This window comes from Phocoena sinus, chromosome 16, assembly GCF_008692025.1.
Source record: "Phocoena sinus isolate mPhoSin1 chromosome 16, mPhoSin1.pri, whole genome shotgun sequence".
NCBI classification, from domain to species: Eukaryota; Metazoa; Chordata; class Mammalia; order Artiodactyla; family Phocoenidae; genus Phocoena; species Phocoena sinus.
In genome coordinates this window covers 57653808-57675343 of record NC_045778.1, presented here as the reverse complement: position 1 = coordinate 57675343, position 21536 = coordinate 57653808, and the positions used below count along the sequence as shown (strand labels likewise).

The window sequence follows — 21536 nt, the reverse complement described above, 5'->3', positions numbered from 1 at the left end:
CTGAAGCTCGTGCGTCTAGAGCCTGTGCTCCACAGCAAGAGAAGCCACCGCAATGAGAAGCCTGCGCACCACAATGAAGAGTAGCCCCCGCAGGGAGGGGGAAGGGTAAGCTGGGATGAAGTGAGAGAGTGGCATGGACATATATACACTACCAAATGTAAGATAGCTAGCTAGTGGGAAGCAGCCGCATAGCACAGGAGATCAGCTTGGTGCTTTGTGACCACCTAAAGGGGTGGGATAGGGAGGGTGGGAGGGAGGGAGATGCAAGAGGGAGGAGATATGGGGATATATGTATACATGTAGCTGATTCACTTTGTTATACAGCAGCAACTAACACAACATCGTAAAGCAATTATACTTCAGTAAACATGTTCAAAAACAAAAACAAAACAAAACAAAAAGAGTAGCCCCTGCTCACTGCAACTAGAGAAAGCCCGTGTGCAGCAACGAAGACCCAACGCAGCCTAAATAAATAAACTGAAAAAGAAATGACCCAAGGTGTGGTGCTTGAGCAACAGCGTGTATAGGGTGATGTTGACCAAAGCAAGGAGGCTGGGAGGCAGGGGGAGGGATGGAAGAAGAGGGGTAAGGAGCTTCGTATTGAACTTTTTGCATTTGAAGTGTCTGGAGACATTCACCTGGAAAAAGTCAGCAGGTCACCCCCTTCTAAGCATCTGTGGGCTCTTGCTTGGAAATGTGGGTTTCAAGCTTGAAAGAGAAGTCAGGGTTAGATATACATACACTACATATCTCTTGACCCAACAGTACCACTTTTAGAAATCTGAATCTCAGAAATACTCATTCTTGTGCAAAATGACATATGTTTAAGGAGGTTCACTGTGGCATTGTTTGTAAGAGCAAAAACTTCGAAACAATGTAAAAGCCCACCACTAAGGAACTGGTTAAATCTATTATGGAGTACCATGTGAAATTATCTAATGTAATGAGGTACATCCGTACGTGCTGACCCGGCAAATATCTCTGATATTTTTTTTTTTTTTTTTTTTTTTTTTTTTTTTTTTTTTTGCGGTACGCGGGCCTCTCACTGTTGTGGCCTCTCCCGTTGCGGAGCACAGGCTCCGGACGCGCAGGCTCAGCAGCCATGGCTCACGGGCCCAGCCGCTCCACGGCATGTGGGATCTTCCCACACCGGGGCGCGAACCCTCATCCCCTGCATCGGCAGGCGGACTCCCAACCACTGCGCCACCAGGGAAGCCCTATCTCTGATATTTTTAAAGTGAAAAGAGCAAATACTAAAATAGTAGTATGACATGATAAATATATACAATAATTGTTTCAAAATCTAATTTGTGTGTGTGTGTAGTGAATATGTAAAAGACCTAGAAGAATACATACCATATTGTTAACTCCAGTAAGTTATAGAGAAGAGAGTAGAATTAGAGGGAAGGAGGAAAGAGGAGCTTTTACTTCTTGCGCTACACATTTCTGGATTGTTTGAAACTGTTTGAAATTTTTATAAGCATATATTCATGTATTATATTTTAAAAGTAAAGAACAATGAAAAGAATCCTTTAAAGACAGACTAGGGAGTTATGAAGGTGATGAGTGGAGCTCTGGAAGTGGGAGAAAGTGGGGATTGGGGCTGGAACTTGAGACCTATTCCCACAGAAGGGGAGGTGGGAGAAAGGAGACAGGGCCAGAGAAGAAACCCCAGAATATTCCCAAAGTGACTTAAACTCATTTCTGACCTCCAAGGCTAAGAGAGAGATAGACTCTCCACTCCACAAGTAAGGCTGCCCGAACCATTCTCTCCAAACTCCAAGCTTCCCCTTCAACAGAGCTGAGCCTATACAAGAGCCCAGCTTTGTTCCAGGGCCCCTGATGGGTCCTAGGTGACCCACCGCTGCTCCAGACTCCACGCTGTTAGAGAAAACCCCACTTCTTTCTTATGTGCCACACTTGCCTAGGAGACCAGCTCCATACTAGGCACCACATTGCTCTGGTTGATGCAGAGCCATCCTAGGAGGCCCCAGCCCAGGCAGTCTCGACTTCTTCCTGCTTCTCTCCTCTCCCCTGATGCTGCCAAAATGCACAGCATTTCTCCAGGTGAAGGAAATAACAGCCAGACATGAACTCCCTCTTCTGGAGTAGGGCTGTGTGTTTAGGAGGAAGGGGTGGAATCAAGGGGACAGACAGCAGTGTGACTCACAGGGGCTCCTCCCCTGGGGAGATGGAGCCTGACAGGCTGGGGTGTGGGACACTTTGAGGTGATTTCCTGACAAGGCTGTCAGCGTTTCACTCCTCACTCTCAGCGTGAGTCCCCTGCAGCTAAGCTAAGCCGTCTCAGTCTTTCTCTCTCCTCACCTCTCCAGGGCTCTCTTCCCTCTCCCAATGGCCCCTCTCCCCACTTGCAAGCCCTTTCTGGTGCTAACTTTCTGCCTCAGTGCTCCAGTCTACAGCTCTGATAGGCATTTTCCTTTTTTTTTTTTTTTTTTTGCGCTGTACGCGGGCCTCTCACTGTTGTGGCCTCTCCCGTTGCGGAGCACAGGCTCCAGACGTGCAGGCTCAGCGGCCATGGCTCATGGGCCTAGCCGCTCCGCGGCATGTGAAGTCTTCCCGGACCGGGGCACAAACCAGTGTCCCCTGCACCGGCAGGCGGACTCTCAACCACTGCACCACCAGGGAAGCCCTCCTTTTTCTTTTAACAGAAATACATAGAGTCAGCTTTTCTGTTGGGGTGCCCTGGTCCTGGGCACAGCAAATTTCGTAAATGATTGGGAGTCCAGGGATGCACAATACAAGGGGCAAGGAGGCAGTGAGTGTGTGTGTGTGTGTGTGTGTGTGTGTGTGTGTGTGTGTGTGTGAGAGAGAGAGAGAGAGAGAGAGAGGAAGAGAACATGCACCCTTTGGGGTTGTGTATGTGCTGATCAGCGATGGGAGGGGTTCAGAGAATGTGTAAGGGGCGCAGTGGGGGGCACAGCTGAGCCTGCTAAGGTTCCTCAGATCTTTGAAAATTATGGGACGTGAGTATCAACAGTGTCTTTCGAGTTTGTCTCAACAGTCTCCCCCAACCTCCACCCCTGCCACTTTATAAATGATAAAGCTGAAGTCCAGAGAGGTTAAATGACTCCTCTTCTGCCACACAGCTAGCTAGTGGCAAAACCAGGGTGAGAACCAGGGATCCTGACTTGTGGACTACACTGTGTCCACAACTCATTCAGGGACCTTAGAGAAAGGTCCTATTTCTCAGACACGGTAGACGACAGATTTGACTAACAACTTCTCAAAGAGATGGGAAAAGCTAGAATCTCTTGGCCTTCAGGCTGCCCAGGGGACAGGCAGGGTCCTTTCCCTCTGCACCCCCCAGAGCCCAGCAGTGACAGCAACACCTCTTCTTATGGTCCGGGCTGCTTCCCTCCTCTTCCTGGGAAAACCCCAGGGCGTAGCAGTCAGACTGCTAGGAATACTCTATATTCACGTTCGTCTCCTTGGCTGCCGGTGATTCTTGCCTGACCCTGAGTCCCACCTGCCTCATCCAAGGACCTAGACCAAGACAAATTTGTCTTCTTCCTGTGCAAGCTCTGAGTCCAGCCAGCCTGCCCCCCAGGGCCTTACTTTACTTTTTAGAAGCATCCTCTGTCTACCACCCCAAATCTGGAGTCCTTGTCATCCACAGCCCCTTGGCATTGGGCTCACTTGCCTTCTTCGGGAATAAGGTGAAACCCCTCCCCCTTTAGTGATTGGAAGAGTAATTAATCCTTAACACAAGCTTTAGTCATTTGCCATCCATGCAAAACACCAGCATGGCGTCCCCCACCCAACACTCTCTTCCTCCTGCTTGTCCCTGTGCAATGCTGGTATATGAAAGACTCTCCCTCACACCACTGTTCTCCCAAATCAGCCCCCAGGCCTTCAAGAGGGGCCTGAACTCCTGAGATAGGAGGGGGAAGTGGTGAGTCCGTGAGTGCACTTGGCTTTCTCCCGTCCCTCTAATCACCTCTTCCAACTCCCAGCCATTCCCCCAGGAAGAGAGTGGAAAGAAGGGTGCAGAAAAGAAGTTGGCAGGGCAATAAAAATGTCAGGGCCTTTCCTCCCTTTCCTCTCAGCGCCCTTCTCTAGTTTCTCCCGCTTTCTCCCTTCGCCCCTCCTCCTCTCTCCCCCTCCCTCCCCCTCCCTCCCCCTTTCTTCTCTCTGGCAGATCCTGCAGCGAGTGCGGCCGGCCGGCCAGGAGAGGCAGGCCGCATTGGGGTGTGAGGCGGGAGAGGTTAATTATTGCTCCCCCGCCCCCCACTCCCCCCTCACCCCCGCACAACGATGTATCTGACTGTCAGAAGCGGTGACAGATGAAGACAAAGTACAGGTACGGCTCCCGCGAACCCGGCCCTCGACGTACCAGCCAGGGTGGGAGTAGAGGGGGGCACGCTACCGAAGTTTTAACCCCTCTAACGCCGGGCCACACAGCAGGGGAGAGAGGGGGCCGGGGAGGTGGGGAAATCCGAATTAGAATCCGGTCCCCTCCAGGGCAGCTGAGCCTAGGGGACCTGTTGGCCTTCTCCCGCCTGGGGTGGGGAACGGGTGGGAGGCAGGGAGGACTCCGTCCCAGAGGCTGCGGAATCAAGGTCGGGAGAGAGACCGTTCCGAGGATGTTACAGGTACAGAGAAATGGGCTTCATGGAGTAGCCTGGAGGGTAGGTCGATTTGGGGACCCAGGGACCCCAATGAGAGGGAGAGTTCCTACCCCGCCTCCTTCTCCATGATAACATTCCGCCTCACCCCCAGCTTTATTGCTAGGCTCCTTGTCAGGGTGCACTTGTGTGTTTGTTTTGTTCGTTGGTTGGTTGGTTTTGGCCACGCCTCCCGCCTTGCGGGATCTCAGTTTCCGACCAAGGATTGAACCCAGGCCAAGGCAATGAAAGCCAGAATCCTAATCACTAGACCACCAAGGAACTCCTGCACTTGTGTGTTTAAGAATGAGAATTGTGTGTCTGAACATGTATGTACTGGTGATGATACAACTCGACAGACTTGATAAAGTCTAAATATGTTGGGTGGGGGCGTGCTTGGAAGGGGTGTGTGTGGATACCTGTGAGGGGGCCTATACCGTGAGCACTATGTGTTGCGAGTGTTTGTGTAGGAGAGAGAGCTTTTTGCCTGTAGGTATGGCTGTGGTAAAGGAGTGTATCTTCAGGTGGGTGGATGCTCTGAGCTTGCAAGTCCTGAGGAGTCTGCATTTGGGAGGGTGTGGATGAGGTGTGTCTTTCTGCGGGTGTACAATGTGTGCCAGCATGAGGGGCTCTGTGTGGTGACTCATGCTGCTGTGAGTGTGAGCCTGATTGTGTGTGCCTGTCTGTAGGACCTGTGCATGTGCATGCACGCATATGCCAGCCCAAAGCTGCCAGCCTCTTCCCTCACTGGCATCCCTCCCTTTTCTGACTCTCCTCTCACCATAAGCAAATGAGGCGAAATAATTATTTTTCCATTTAAATGCCCCATGTTCAAGCCAGAATGAAAACAAAGTGTTTTAATAAAATTGTCTTTAAAAGGAAAAGAGGAAAATAAACGTCTGCTCTGCTTCTCTCCCTGGCGTTCAGGGAAGCCCCAAGCCCTTCAAAGTTAATTAAAACAGGACCTAAAATCGCAGAATCACTTACTAACCTTTTCCCCATCTTCGTCTTAAAGGTAAGGCAGCCCCCAGAAGCCTTGCCTCTGGCCTGGACCTTGAGGTCCCCCTGTTCTCAGGCTCAAGTTCTCCCTGGACCAACCTTCATGCTTGGCAGGTACCCTGGCTTTCCGGCAGCCACATCTGGGGATGGGGGGGAGCTCTGCCCTTCCCTCCTCCCAAAGAGTCATTAAAGGCCTCCTCCGGCCATTTGAAGCCCTTGATGGACATCATCCCCGTCCGAAGCTTCCGGCCCTCGCCTCCTCCCAGGACACAGCCCGCCCTCAGCCCCTGCTGCCCCTCCCCACGGGTCTCCTGAGTCCCCAGCTGCTCTGAGCTTTATCTGTCTTCACTGACCCCCCGGCCTGGTCCTCAGCTCCAGCTCAGCACAGTTCCGGCTGCTTCCGCCTGGTCTGTATCTGTTCCCCATCAGAGGCCCCGTTGGAGCTCCAGCCCTTCAGCAGCCCAGATAAAAGAGATGGATGGAAGTGAGTTTCGAGGATGCCCCTCCCTCCAAGCCCAGAGCTAGAGCCCTGGGTTCTGACAGGGGCTCCCTGAGGAGGGCGGGGGTTGGGGGTGTGTGAGGGTGAAAGCTGCCAAGCTCTCTGGAAGCCCAGCCCCTACCCATCCCCACCTTGCCATAGCTCTTCTCCTCCTCCTAAGACCCAATTTCTCAGGCCTCCTTCAGGCAGGCACAAGACTGTAATTACCCACACACTTCAGCAGGAAGCTCTGTGCTAGGTACCCTGCCCCATCTCCATGTAGCTCACCCACCTAGAAATAGTGACAGTGAAATTGACCATTTGTTGAATACCTATTGTGTTTCAGACACATTACTTATAAGATCTCTAATCTCATCACAACCCTTACAGAGGAAGTTTTATCACTATTTTGCAGAGGAGGACACAGAAGAAGGAAAGCTTAGAAACTTGCCCAAGGTATGCACTTATAAAGCAGTACCACAAAAGCTCATGTCCCCTCTCCAGCCTATCCTTGACCACAGACCCCCAGTTCTGTTCCCAAAGACCTATCTTTACCCTTCAGAGACCAACTTCCCCTAGAGATCCCCAGGAGTTAAAACCTGGGCCCCTGTGAGGGCCAGCTGAGTCCCGAAGACCTGTGGGTTCTTCTCCCCGCTTTAGTGATCTGGGGTTGGGATGGGGGGACAGAGGGGAGGCAGGAAGTAATTGTCCCTAGAGCCCTCAACACTCATCCTGGAAGACCCCATCACTTCTCATGACCCCATTTCAGTACCCTAAAGTCCATCCTGCCTCCCATGGTGCTGCCCACCAAGGGGACAGGGTGAAACTTGATTGTGGGGTAACATTTGTCACCAAAACTGATTTTCATAACTCTTCACCCTCTTCAGAGAGCTTTCAGTTGCCCAGATAGCAGAGAAAATATAGAAAATAAAGGCAGGCCAGGAACCAGCCTGTATCTTCAGCCCATCCCCCTTCCCTCAACCAGTGTGGTCACAGTCCAGGGACCTAAGATCTCAACCCTGGGAAGAAAAGGACTGAAGAAGGGGAGGAGAGGCAATGAAAGGACAGAAACCCTGGTTTTAGGATGATGTAGTCCAGCACAGGAGGCTGAGAAGGAAGGGGACAGGAATGAGGTGTTACCACAGACCGAGAGTGAGGATGGCACCTGAAGACTTCTGGCCTTGACTGTGTCTGGAGAACATCTAGCAAAAGGAGGGAAGGAATGATCCAGAAGCACCTTTTTCCCAGTTCAGTCCCAGGAATGTGTGTGTGGTGAGGGGAGGGTATGTTCTGTGATCTTTTCCAGGTCACCATTGTTTGAACCCCCTGGGCTGAGCCCAAATTGAAACCTGGTAATGGCAGCTGGGCAGGCAATGAGCCAGGTGGCTGGGATGGGGCTTCATGGGACCATGGTGCCGAGAGTTCTGCCTCACCTCGCCCACCAGTGAGTCACCTAAGCCAGGCCAAGCTCTGGAGCCTAAGCTCTTCTCCTCTGCCCCCCACACATCTGGGACCCAGCTTGAGGAGAGAGGACTAGAGAAGAACATTAGGGGCCCCTGCATGGAGAAGGGAGGGGTGGGAGAAAGGGAGGGATGACTCCATCTGAGATGGCCTCCAAATTCCACCCCAAGATTGGTTTTCCTTGCCACCAGAGCCTCTACCTCCATACCCTCCCAACTCCATCCCTGATCCTGACCTCATTACTCCCCTCAGGCCCCCATCTCTATCCACCAGCTCATCCTTCCCCCAAGAGTTCTCAAATCACCCCCATTATCTGCAACTGAGTCCCAGAGCTTCCATCACTACTTCCCAGACTGGATCTCTTCCAGTCTCTAAATGCACCCACCACTGCCCTCCGAGAACCTATTTCCTACCCCCAACCTCCCAGACTCCATTCCCACCCATCCCCAACCCATCATCCTTCCTCCTAAGGTGCTCTGCTTTGAGCAGAGAGGTGAGAATTGATCTTCATTAACATTCCATCACTCTAAGTGGACTTACCTAGCTGTTCCCTGTTTAGAAAGAACCTAGTCATTCAGAGGGCTGAGGAAATAACCAAAACATATCCTAGGAGGTAATCAGCCTATGTCTCCAGCCTCTTTCCCTCTGCCCTCAGCTGCCTACACACTTAGAAATAGAGTCCTAGGTGACAGGACCTGAGCTTTTAAACAAAAAAACAGGGAATCTCCAAGCCCACCAGAGTATTTAAGCCTGTCTATTCCTCACACATATATATGTAAACAGAGTTATACATATATACATGCACACACAATCCTGTAAACATACATGTATATAATTAATTCACATGCACATCTTAGAATAGAATGTAAGGGGACTTCCCTGGTGGCACAGTGGTTAGGAATCCACCTGCCAATGCAGGGGACACGGGTTCGAGCCCTGGTCCAAGAAGAACTCACATGCCGTGGAGCAGCTAAGCCCGTGCGCCACAACTACTGAGCCTGTGCTCTAGAGCTCACGAGCCACAACTACTGAGCCCATGTGCCACAACCACTGAAGCCCACGTGCCTAGAGCCTGTGCTCCGCAACAAAAGAAGCCACTGCAATGAGAAGCCCATGCACCACAACGGAAGAGTATCCCCCGCTTGCCGCAACTAGAGAAAGCCTGCGTGCAGCAACGAAGACCCAACGCAGCCAAAAATAACATAAATAAAATAAATTAAAAGAAAAAAAAAAAGAGGGCTTCCCTGGTGGCGCAGTGGTTGAGAGTCCGCCTGCCGATGCAGGGGACACGGGTTTGTGCCCGGTCCGGGAGGATCCCACATGTCGCGGAGCGGCTGGGCCCGTGAGGCATGGCCGCTGAGCCTGCGCGTCCTGAGCCTGTGCTCCGCAACGGGAGAGGCTACAACAGTGAGAGGCCCGCGTACCACATAAAAAAAAATAATAATTTGTTGAAAGAAAGGCAAATAATAGAACATGTACTTGCAAATAAATGTATACATACAGCTGTATACACATATAACAAACACATCCATATATACAGTGCTTATGTACACACATACATATATGCACCTACATGGTTATCTACATACATATACCTGCATTTAGATAATCTACATACATAACATTGTGATGTACATACATATATATACATACATGTACACAGTGCATGTAGACACATACCACACATAAATAGTATGAACATATTATAGATATCACATATATACTACATATACATGTGCACCTTCACATACGTATATGAATACAAATCAAGCACCTTGTTTTTTTTTTTGCTGTACGCGGGCCTCTCACTGCTGTGGCCTCTACCGAGCACAGGCTTGGGACGCGCAGGCTCAGCGGCCATGGCTCACGGGTCTAGCCGCTCCGCGGCATGTGGGATCTTCCCGGACCGGGGCACGAACGCGTGTTCCCTACATCGGCAGGCGGACTCTCAACCACTAGGCCACCAGGGAAGCCCTCAAGCACCTTTTTACTCAAATTTTTACAGTCAATTTAACTGTCTCAAGACCCTAGGCCCAGGTTTGGCTGCTATAACCAGAAATAACCACCAGATGGCACTCTTTCACCACTTCCTGTTCTCCTAAGTGTTGCCAGAGGTGTCGCCAGACATGTCTCCTCTCCGCCTACGCCCAAAGCTTGCAGAGCCGGCGTACCCCAGGCACTGCCCTGTCCCCTACCTACAAGACTGATGCGCTTGTCCTTGGTGCCCAAAGCCTGCAATCTCTGCCCTCTCTGAAATCAGATTCATCCTCTTGGGCCTCCAGGCTTCTGTTAGAGAAGTGGACTCCCCTTTGGGGCTCCAGTTCTGCTCAGCCCTCAGATCCACACACACATACACACACCCCGTTCACCAAAGAGCTAGCGGTTGGACTTCACCTGGACTCCCTCGACTCAGACCAGCGCGGCTCAAGGACCCTTCCTTGAAGCCTTCGAACTAACAAGCAACCGGCTTCAGTGGCCCTATTCCCCAAAATGGCCCAAGGAGTGAGTCGGGGACATTTGGACACTTGTACCACCTACACACACCGGTACACACAGCCCCCTTTGGCGGCTTACTCCCCACATCCTGCCTGGGATGCCCAGCCGGGTCAGCCAAAAGCTGGGAGGAGAGTGGCTAGGCCCTGGGACTTAGTACCCTCAGCCTGGGAGCAGCTGGTCCCGGTTTAACCCTTCCTGCCCCGGTCCAGTCTTGACTTCAGACCTCTGGTTCAGAGCTGGAAGGAAGCGCATTTGCTCATCTTAGGCAAACTACTTAAAATCCCAGAGATGGGGGAAGTAGGATGGGGCAGAGCCTCTCCTGCCTCCAGACCTAGACCACTGCGAGTCAGCTCCCCCGGAACCTCATAGGTCGGGTGGTGAGCAACCTAGGACGAAAAACGCGAGGAAGTCTTGGAAACCCGTGGGGAGGCGAAGTCGGGAGTTCTGGCAGCAGCTCGGCTTCCCCCTCCACCTCCCTCTCCTCCCCCGGGAGCGGCGGGAAATTATTTATTAAAACGCCGCCCGCGTTCTCATTTATTGCGGAGAATAATCCTCCGCATTGCAGCGCGTTTATTAAACCTTTCCCGTCCCAGCAATTCTTTATAATAAATCGCGTGTCACTTTCCAGCGACGTTATTAAAGCCGGTCCGCTGGAGCAGGTGGCGGGGGGGGGGGGGGGGGGGTGGGTATGCGCAGCAGGGGTTCCTCCTATTCAAGGCTGTGGGGCCTGAACCTGTAGCACCGCGGAGGGGGAAACTGAGGCTATAGGAGGCTGCACCTGAACATCCTGTAATATCTGCAAAAGTTGATGGAGGAGTACGGGTTCTGGGGGATGCGTGTGACCCTCTAGGATCGTGCGGAGCCTCTGCTCTGCCAGTGGGCGCGGTAGGATCGATGGGCCCACCAGGGGGGCGCCTTCGAGCCCAGCTGGCCGGGAGTCGCCGGCGAAGAACAAGTCAGTGGCGGATTCCCTGGCTGCTGGGGAACCCAGACCCCAGTCCCCTCTTTCAGCGCGGAGCAGGACCTCCTTCTGGGCCGGACGCTGAACGGCCTGACCCTCCTGCCCCCACCATACTGCTCACATCCCTATCCCTACTTTCGCGGTCAACTTAGAATTCGCCCCAAGTATCCAACCCGCTCCAGCTGTTGAGTGCTGCTCCTGGAAACGCCGGACTCCAGCCAGGACTCGGCAACAAGAGCTGTCCTCTGGCTTAGCCTCTGGACGAGTCCTGAGGTTCTGCGGGAGGGCAGCCAAGCCCTTGGGTTGGGGTCCGGCCACGCCCCTCCCAAGAGGCCGGGCTCCCTGTATGGGCCCCAGAGGACAAGCTCAGACACGAGTCAACTGCGACCTCTCCCGTTGTGTGCCGCCAGGCTTCGGGTGGAACCCAGGCGCGTAGGAGGCCTTCGACACCCACACACGGGGGTCTTGGCCTCGCCAACTTAAGCTTTCATTTTCTCCATTAGTCAGTCAATAAACAGTACGCCTCACCAGTGTCCCCGGGCGAGGTAAGGGGAGTGTGGAGAGAGATTTCGGGAGCAAAAGAGTACGGCTCTGTGAGGCACCTCCAGCCAGAGAAGACAAGTCACAGTGGGGCAGACGAGAAAACAAGCTTACCATGATTTTGTCTGGGTTTCGGCTGGGAAATGGGCGGCTTCGTAGGGAAATCCTAGGGTGTGGCCCATACATGTGACCAAACTTCTCCCCTCCTCCATCCAGTTTATGCTTTCATACTGGGTCCTACCCACATAGATCTGGTTTCCCATTCTGCCTGGGGAGGGGACAGAGAGGCAGGCAATCTATCTCTAGACCAGCCCCAATGGAGTGCAGACTGGGGGATACCCTCCCTCCCAACCAGATGGCTCCAAACTTCCTGCCTGGGGCAGGGGGAGGCCCCAGCTCAAGCTTTCCTCTACATCTGGCAGGCATGTGCTTAAAGAGCAGGACCTACTCTCTTCTGGAAGCCAGAGTCCTACTACCCTGGGAGGCCTCCAGAGAAATGCGGTCTCTGTGTGCAAATCTGCATGAACCATCTGTCTCAGTTTGTTCATAATCTTTATTGCGTTGCCTACTGTGCCTAGTCTTGTGCTAGGCATTCGTCCAGTACAAAGTGGTATAATATATGGTACTGCCCTCATGGAGTTCCCAGAATGACAGGAAAATCAGACCATGCCAAATGCCCATCTTACTGCACTGAGCTAAACACGCTCCATCGTGCCTTCCTGGACAGCAGATGGCAAATAGCAAAGAGGATTGGCAGTTAGTATTGCAATTGGGACTCTAGAGAGAGGGAAATTTTCTAGAAGGTGAGTTTCAAGAAAGGAAGGACTGAGGTTAGGCAAAGACTGGGGACTAGGAAATAAAAGAAGGAGCTGTGCAGAAGGGCAGTCAGAAGACTGGCTGAGCAGAGCTGGAGGGAGGGCTGCTGGAAAGAAGTAAAGGATCCTGTTGTCTGCACCCCTTTGTGTCACCTCCATTCCTCCCCACCCCTACCCCCCACTCAGCCTAGAGACAGCAGGCAGCTATTGCCTAATGCATGGTTGGTCCACACAGGAGGACTGTCCTGGCCAGAGCACCTCCTGCATGGGCCCCTCTGCATCCCACCTCCCCTAGTTGCTGCCTCTCTCCTTACCCTCCAACTTTTGTCTCTCCCACCACCATCACATCTCCCCTACTAAGGGCATTAAAGCAATCTGTGAAGGGGCCCTGCTCCCCCTTTCTAGATCTTTTCAAGAGCAGGGTTGAAAACTATCCCACTCACCACCCCCCATGGCCACGGCTCTGGACCTAGTAGTAATCCTCGGCCTCTTCACTCTCAGCCTCCTTCTCAGGAAACAGGTGCAGGAATGACAGCTGGGGGATGCCTGTGGAGTTCAGCTGGTCTGCAAACACATGGGGACAAAGGAAAGAGAACAGGAAAGAGGGCTGTCAGTGCCCATGTATCCCAGTCTGTGAGAAAGCCATGCTTGTGTGTGTACCCACATGCATATACACACATGGACACACATTCAAAGGCATGAATCCACCACCTTCCCCCAGCCCCCAGAGCTCAGGGCTCTCCCTTACCCAGTGTGAGCACTGTCAGGCTAGCTGGGGCCTCAACCTGGCCGAGGGCATTGCGGGCCAGGCAGCGGTAGATGCCCTCATCGCTAGGACGCACAGCCTGGATCTGCAGCCAGCCCGTCACCTCAAACCTCTGGGGTCCACCCCTAAACTGGAGCCAGGAGGAGTCAGCAGCATCGTTCTAGAGGGACCGTGGGCTGCCCCGGGGAGGCCTCTGCTCCCTGTCCCTACCTGCACAGAGATGTGGGGGTCATCCCCTGGCAGCTGAATGTCCAAGCCGTCCTTTCTCCACTCGATGGAAGCCATGGGGTAGGCAAACACTTCACAGCCAAAGATCACATCCTGCCCCGTCACGTTCCAAATGTCATATGGATGCGACACAATCTGGGGCTCTGGGGGTGGAGATAGGAGGCCTAAGAACAGGATGGCACATCCAGCCCAGCAAGGACCCCATATACAAACCATTTTGAATGTGTTTGTGAGGGAATACATATATGCTGAAGTAAATACACATCCATAAACAAGACATGACACATACACAAATGTAGCTGCAGGTACACACAAGGGTGGGAACACAGCGATGGAAATGCACAGGCAGACAAAATGCGCAAACAAGCACAGAGACCCACACCTCAGCTTGGCAACCACACTCTGTCCCTGATTGCTCCCCTGTCCTCATTCCACCCTCTAGGCCCCTACCCTGCTGGACTTGTAAGCAACACCTCCCTCCCCCACACCCTCCCCGTTCTCTAACCAGGTCCTGCTGCCAAAGGCCCGAAGATCAGCCCTTCCCCCACCCCACCCTGGTGGTGGGGCAGTCCACGTGGCAAAGGCAAGGACACTGAAATCAATCTGGGCAGCAGGCAGAAAGCCTGGGGTCGTGGGGGGACCCTCCAGCAGAGCGTTTACTTTCCCAGCAGCCCCAGCCAAGCCAGACCCCTCAAAGGGGCTCAGGAAGTGAAGGTTACTAGAGCTGCCAAAGAAAACTTGAGGCTTGAATAGCCCTCAGCCCGCTGGGATGGGGGAGGAGGAGCTAGAAGAGTACCCCTGCTCCACTAAGCCCTAAACGCAGAGGAAAGGGGAGCGTGGGCAGAGGCCCAGAGACTAGGTTAACTAAGCACTGGCTCTACGGAGCCGCCCAAAAGAAACCGGATTGCATCTCACAGGAACCCAAGTTTCCCTGCCTGAATTCTAGTGGTCTGGGCAAAGTCTGAGAGTCTCTCTTCACTCTCTCAATTTTGAGGCCAAGCGTTGGCTATGTGCCTGCTCTCTCAGAGGGTTGGTCTCTGCCAGCCAGGTCTGGAGCTTTCACGCGCCCCAGCGCACGCTGCTTATTGACAAAGCTCCGGACCCGCACCTTCAGGCGGTGGCTTCTGCGGACCGGCCCCGAGAGCAAACTCTTATAATGGACTCGAGGCCTCCCTGGCGTCAACTTTTTCGCTCCGCTGGCCAGAGACCAATGCCGTCGGGGACCGGGGAGCAACGCCTTGAGAAACCCAAGTGGCGGGGGTCGGGGTCGTGGGCCGTGCGTACCCGATTCGCAGGGCCCGGGGTGCGCCACGGTGAGGTTGGCGTCCGGCCGAGCGCGGGCCGCCTCCTGCAGGCGGCAGATCTGAGCGTAGGTGCGGCCGTCGGAACCGCAGAGAGGGCGCTGCGAGCGGCAGGCACACAGCGGCTCGGGCACCTCTCCGCGGCTCAGGTCGCCACCAGCGTCCAAGTGGCACTCAAGCTGCTCGCCGCAACGCCCGTAGAAGTGGGCACTGGGGTCCAGGTCGCAGAGCTGGCCCTCGAGATTGGCGCATTCCCAGCAGCAGCCGCACGCGTCGCGCACCCGGCCGGCCAGGCAGCCCCGCGGCGAGGCGCACTCTTCTGGCCGGCAGGGAGCGCAGCCCTCGCCCTCCGCCAGCAGCCGTAGCCAGCCGCGCCGCAGGTAATCGGGGCCTACTGATGGCCGCGCGCCAGCCGGGGACGGCGTCCGCACCACCAGGAGTAGCAGCAGCAGCAGCAGCACGGGCAGCGGCAAGGCAGCTGCGGGCGGCTGGGGCATGATTAGCTGGAAGCCTCGAGAGCACTAGGAGCTTCAGCGCGTGCGTGGCACCCTGCCGGGGATGGAAACCAGGTCAGGAGGTCAGAAGCAACCTCCTTGTTACTCGTACCAACTTGGACCCTAGCACTGCCCCCTCCCCTGCTACCCTGGAGTCAAGTGTCGAAGGGTCATAGGAGGGGTCATCCAGTTACGCTGGGTGGTAATTGATTGGGCTGTTTTGGGGGGTTGGGGAGAGGTGAGAGGAGGGAACGATAAAGCTCAAGCACACACGCGCACCACCACTACTACCACCACCACCACAAACCATCCAACTTCGAAGCTTCCTGCCCTAGAGGTGGGTGGGAATGGCTGGTCCTAGGAGGAAGGAGTTGTTAATAAGGGTGGAAAGGGGGTGGAGCGGGGGAGGTTGTGTGTGTTAGGGTGGGGGTAGGGTGATGCCCTGGGGCCCAGAGCGCTCACCTGGTGTCCGGGACTATGCCCCTCAGAGCAGCCGTGACTCCTGTCCGAAAAAGCAGGCAGTGGAAAGGAATCGGGTGGGCCCGCCAGCCACCTCTGCTCCGACTTGAGAATCTCTGACAGAGTCCACGGACTGGCACTCAGAGAGCAGCTCCTCCGCCCCCTCTCCCCGCCCCTCGACGTTGCATACCCCACCCCCTCCCCTAGTTCTGAAGCTGCCAATTTTATGCAGCCGTACGGGACCCTCCTGGGCCACTTCCCCCTAGCCTGGTCCAAACTCACAGTAAGAACAGAACAGCAGTAACCGGACACCCAAGCTGGGGAAGGACTAGAGATGGGGTGGAGTGCGGGTTCGGAGTAGGGGATGGGAGGGTGGGGGGTAGCTGGAAGTTAGAGTTGGTTGAAAGGCTAGGCCCTGTCCCATCTGACTTTACAGTCCAATCCGCTAGAGCAGCTGCAAAAATGACAAGGAGGTAGGAATTCTTGTGCCAAGTCGGGCGCCCTGCAGGGCAAAGCCAACCAACGTCGTCTCCCCGCAGCCCAGGGGCGATTGCAGGCTTGTCCACCCCACTTCCCCACCAAGTCGCAGACCAGAGACTCGGCGTTTACTTCTGCCTCCTCACATCTGGCCTCCTCCTCCCTCCCCAAATCCGGCAGGTGCTCCAACCCGAGGAGGAGCCGGGTGATTATAGAGGTCCCAGCTGACCAGCGGCCGCTGGGAGAGGTGGGCGGGGCGCCTCCCCAGTGGGCAGCGCTCGGGTCAGAATTACAGGTTATGGTTGCTAGGCCGGCAGGGCCAGAGGCATTCGGTCTCGCAGCCGCCACCGGCGCCACCGTGGCACTTCGGGCTGGGGGCGGGGAGGAGAACATTCCTGGAGGGCCCGACCTCCGTACCGGGGGTCTGCCAGGCCCCGCCTCGGCCTGACCCCAGCGGCTTACAGAAACCGCGCTGCAGTCCAGTTTGTAGGGGGCGGAGACTGAGCTTTGCAGCCAGGGAGGGGACGTTATTCAGTCAGGCTCCCTCCGGAAGGACCTGGCCCGGGGTGGACACCGGCCTCTCCATCAACCGCGAAGCTAGCGGCTGGGCCTCGGCCTCTGGACCGCCCAGAGTCCTCTGGAGGACTGGCCTCCGCATGCGCACTGGGTGCCGGGGAGTCGAGCTCTCGGAAGCGGTCAGAGACTCTCTCTCCAGACCTGAACGCAGCCAAGCCCTTCATTTAGGGGTTCCCTCGAAGGGCTCTACTGAGGTGTCCGTAGCCAGATACGCAGTCACCCTAGTCTCTAAAACGCAGAAGACTGAAGGGAAGCAAACTTCCACGCGATGTCTCGTAACTGTCGCGAGAATCAAAACAGGAAGGAAGTCTAGGAATTCAGAACAGGAAAAGCCCGCGGGTTTTAAACGTAAAAAGAATGGGTGGAGCCCGGTAAGGCTGATGGTTGTGGGTAATTCCTTGTCCTTGGCCCTGGGGGGCAACTGAGAGTGTCGACCTGGGGCAGAAGTGAACTGTAAGAGAACTGCGGGAAGCCCTGAAAAAAAGGGGGGATGGGGGACTTGAAATTGCGTGAGCTGACTAATGGAGCCACCCAAGGACAGGTCTCTGGCTCTGGTTTACAAAGTACCATGAGGGCTGAGATCCGATGTCCGGGTTACAGAGCGGAAGCAATCCGGGATCTCTAATGAATTGTTACCGGGCTTCTAAAACCTAGGAGCCAATATTTAAATAAAAAACTCCACAGATCTAGAAACTCTTCACTTACCCACCTTGTAGCCGGTTGTTTACTTTCAGTCTCTGCTGTGCTCTTTACGTCTGGTATTAGGAATTGTGACTAACTCACCACTGTATCTGTGAACCTAGCCCCTCTCCTGGCAGCCCAATAAATTGTCGGTAAATATTTGTGGATTAAATGTGAAAGACTTTTCCTGAGTGTAAAAGTCCAAGTTTTAACGTGGATTTCGGAGTCGCTGACGAAGGCTGGATAGACAGGGAACGAGCGCCCTCTGGTGGTCTAGCGGTTGGTGACGAGAAGAGGACCATGCATACAGTAGGCACCAAGTTGTTGACTCTACAGGACATCTTTCTTTTATTAAGTAAAGATTTGTTTCAGGAAAACTCAACATATTGTAAAAATACGTTTAGAAGGAATTTTTTTTGCATCAGACACAATTTGAAAGTTTAGATACTTTCCCAGATCCCCATCATCTGACACTTTATCCACTAAGGCTCCAAAACACATTCAGTAACATCTATTCGCATCGTAAATAGTAAATAAATAAATAAATTTAATAAATTTGCATACTTACCCCTTTGAAAATGTTGACTCAGTTTGACCGGATCATGCAAAATTGTTGGGCCACACGGAAAAGGATTCTCTAATTCAGATGATGTGACTACTGCAAGGAAAGAAGCCAGGTGGCAGCATCCTTTGCATCGGCATGAGGGAGACTAGATTAGGAGCGAGGGTGAAGTTAAACTTTGTTGAAGAACAGATAATCCTGCCTCTTTCCCTCTCCTTACTCTTTCCTATAGTTCTTGTACTGAAGAAGGAATGGGGTATAGAACTATAGTTTGCTTTCCACTGTGAGCCATAGCCTGGAGTTCACGGTTATCATACATTTACTTTCTTTCAGCCACTGACCCATGAGATAATTGTTAAATATAATGACAGAATGAAATGGGTCCTAGACAATGAACAATATAAGATGAAACACAGCATAAGGATCAGTTTGGTAAGAAATTACTTGGGAGGACCCACACATTCTAACCTGTCACTTCTTGAACCCTATTTTGACACAACTAGTGAAAATTATAGGGTTGCAACTTTGGAAAAAGCAGTAGTGAAATAGATGGTCCAGATTTGACCCGTTAGAATGGATACAGAGAAATTGTGCTTCCAGTGAACATTAGAATCAGTTAAGTCAAAAAGTCTCAACATAAATAATTAAGACGGAATACCTTGTAGCTACCTACTACGACAAATTGGTGAACTCGGTCAAAATGAAAAATACATGTTGGAAAATAGAGTTAAGTGAAGAGGAGAAGTATATGAATACTGATCACAGCTGTGTAAATATTATATATATCATCAACAAACACCCTAAGAGAGTGTGGAACAAGGCCAAATGGTTGAGTATAATGCTCACAATCCTTATTTTGTAAAATTATTTTTCATAATAAAAAAGTAGAGGCTACTTTTATAGGTAAATTAGGATGTTGAGATAAATGTAGAACGTTGGGCTAACCAGGTGGGAAGATAAGCATTATAATTCAGCAACAAAAAGCATACCAAATGAAAGCTGGAACACCCAGCAGACTAGCTCTCTGGAATAGTTAAGGCATTAACTGGAATAGTTAAGGCAAGTTGAATGAGCTTTGTGACATGCAGAAAGAAATCAGGTGAAAATTTTCTTCAGCTTACTTTTATGTACAGGAGGCAACTCCTTCCCCCAGGCTCCCAGTTTCCCAACCATCTTTTTTTTTTTAATTAATTAATTAATTAATTTATGGCTGCGTCAGGGTCTTCTTCGTTGCTGCGCGCGGGGCTTTCTCTAGTTGCGGTGAGCGGGGGCTGCTCTTCATTGCTGTGCACAGGCTTCTGACTGTGGTGCTTCTCTTGTTGCAGAGCACAGGCTCTAGGCACATGGGCTTGGTAGCTGTGGCTTGTGGACTGTAGAGCACAGGCTCAGTAGTTGTGGTGCACAGGCTTAGTTGCTCTGTGGCATGTGGGATCTTCCCAGACCAGGGCTCAAACCTGTGTCCCCTGCATTGGCAGGCAGATTCTTACCCACTGCGCCACCAGGGAAGTCCCCCATCCACCTTTGAGATGGAAATCATAGCTCCATCTGACCTAACAATGTGGCCACATTTTGTATTGATAAACTTAGAAGTGATGTAAAATCATTGACTCTTTCTATATTTCTGTTCTCTTTGTTTTTAAACCTTTTTTAAAAAATTTTGAAATATAACAGACAAGCAGAAAGGTGCACAAAGTAGATATAGAGTTTGATTAATTATTACAAAATAAACGTTCGTGTGATCATCATCCAGGTCAAGAAATACAACATTGTTAACACCCCCAGAAGCCCCCATCATGATTAATCCCTCCTTTTCCCCCTGGATAACCACTTCTAAGCTCTATATTTTCATTTTACCTGGTTTTTGACTTTTATATAAGTTAGGATACACCTAGGAATGGAATTGCTTGCTTCTCATGATATGCATGCATTCAACAGTAGTTACTACCAAACCATTTTCCAAATTTTTCCCCATTATGCCATATCCTTGCCAACACTTGGTATTGTCAGTCTTTTTAGTTTTAGCAATTGAATAAATATTTTAGAGCCTAAGATTCTAACGTGACCCATCCCACAAGGATTTCCTCCCCTGGATTTTCAAAAAGCTTTATTTTGAAATAATTTTTAGACTTATATAGAAATTACAAAAATAGCACAGAAGGTTCCCATGTATCCTTCACTCACCCTGACCCAATGATAATATTTTATTTAACCATAGTATAATTATCAGAAGCAGGACATTGGCATTGCTACAATACTATTAATTAAACTATGGGCATTAATTCAGATTTCACCTGTTTTTACATGTATTTGTGTGTGTGTGTGTGTTTATAATTGAAAATTTATCACATACATAGGTTTATGTAACCATGAGGTGAGTTAATGAGTCTTCTGGCGTATGAGAAGCTAAAGCTCATGCCAAGGGAAAAGCCAGTAGAATCTGCAATACTAGATAAAATGTCATTTACTATATAAGTTGCCTTTTCAATTATTACCCAGAGTCACTGAAGGGAAGGGAGGCTAGCTGTCAGGATAGCTAATACACTCACACTTTTCACTCTACATCTACCTGTTGGGGCAGCTGTGGGCATGGGGAGAGTCCCAGGTTCACTGGTTGAAGTCTACTTGTTGTTATGGCACACTTGGAAGGGAAGATTGGTGATGGCAAGTGGTGTTCTCCAAAGCAGAAGGCTCTTCAGTCCCACCTGACTTTTCACTTGACAATTTTGTGTGAGGCCAGTGAGATACCTCCCTGCTGACACCTCTACAGTGACTCCTCATTCCTTCCACCATTATTTTTATATAATGTCCAGATGATTACCAAACTTCTATCTCTGGCACAGACCTTTATCCTGAAAGTCACACCAATATATCCAAACTGATGAATCTCCTGATGTTTTCTTCTAAGCAGCCAAGGAAGAAGGCCATAAGCAGCCTCCAGCCTACGTTATACTTATGGCTCCCAGAAAAAGCATCAGTACATCAAATTGCAGGGAAATATGTTATTGACTCTGCTGGGGTGATGTGCTCAACAGGAATTAATCACGTGGTTGAGGCCTGACCAGCCTGGAGCTCGTCTCCCCTGCAGCAGGTGTAGTCGATGCCCCGCCCCGCAAAGGTTACCTGCAGACAGTTCCTGTACAATCTCATGGGTCTCTCTACCTGAGGGAGTCCTCTGGCCCCTAGAGTGAGCTCAGCTAGCAGGGCAGTCTAAAAATGCCACAGAGTTAATTCAGGAGCAAGCCATAGCCAGCGAGGCCCAGGAGTTGGAGGATAAATACCCCTGCTTCCTTTCCTTTCAGTGGAATAATTCTGTGCTGTATTATCTTCAGGCTTGCAGAAGGGCTCCCCCCTACTGATGCACCTTTTATTTACTTTTCCTCCCTTCTGTCACTTCCCCTCTCCTTCACTGTGTTTTCTGGGATAACCTCCCAAACAATCCCTGTCTTGGGTTCTGCTTTCTGGGGAATCAAAATTAAGATAACCTCTGTAGAGGGAGGAGGCCATCTGTCTGAGAGCCCCATCAAGACCATGTGGACGAGGAAAAGTTCTTGGACCCCAAACTACATTTGTTAGTGACAGTATCCTTGCTTACATTCCACTTTCAACCTTTGCTCTTA

General features: G+C 51.8%; 1 protein-coding gene across 2 annotated transcripts; it reads right to left on the bottom strand.

Annotated features, from left to right (window-relative positions):
• Window positions 1–8197: 8197 nt before the first annotated feature.
• Window positions 8198–16962, bottom strand: KAZALD1 (Kazal type serine peptidase inhibitor domain 1). 2 transcript variants are annotated; one of them, XR_004346065.1, is made up of 6 exons: window positions 15627–15770; window positions 14654–15219; window positions 13352–13512; window positions 13124–13271; window positions 12607–12939; window positions 8198–8208 (listed from the first exon to the last, which is right to left on the bottom strand). XR_004346065.1 is itself a non-coding variant. In XM_032607259.1 (5 exons), exons 2-5 carry the CDS (start codon window positions 15165–15167, stop codon window positions 12845–12847), a joined length of 918 nt encoding a protein of 305 aa, XP_032463150.1. In that variant the 5' UTR covers window positions 15168–15219; window positions 15627–16962; the 3' UTR covers window positions 12096–12844. The 2 variants fall into 2 exon arrangements, 1 of the variants encoding a protein (XP_032463150.1); XM_032607259.1 differs by lacking the exon at window positions 8198–8208 and having other exon boundaries at window positions 12096–12939; window positions 15627–16962.
• Window positions 16963–21536: the final 4574 nt, after the last annotated feature.

Excerpts from the sequence above, each read along its gene's own strand:
- KAZALD1 (XM_032607259.1), bottom strand. The coding sequence starts at position 15,167 with ATGCCCCAGCCGCCCGCAGCTGCCTTGCCGCTGCCCGTGCTGCTGCTG. Across the intron at positions 13,272-13,351 it reads ACCCCCACATCTCTGTGCAG|TTTAGGGGTGGACCCCAGAG; the intron begins GTAGGGACAGGG and ends TCCTGGCTCCAG. Across the intron at positions 12,940-13,123 it reads CCTGACAGTGCTCACACTGG|ACCAGCTGAACTCCACAGGC; the intron begins GTAAGGGAGAGC and ends ATGTGTTTGCAG.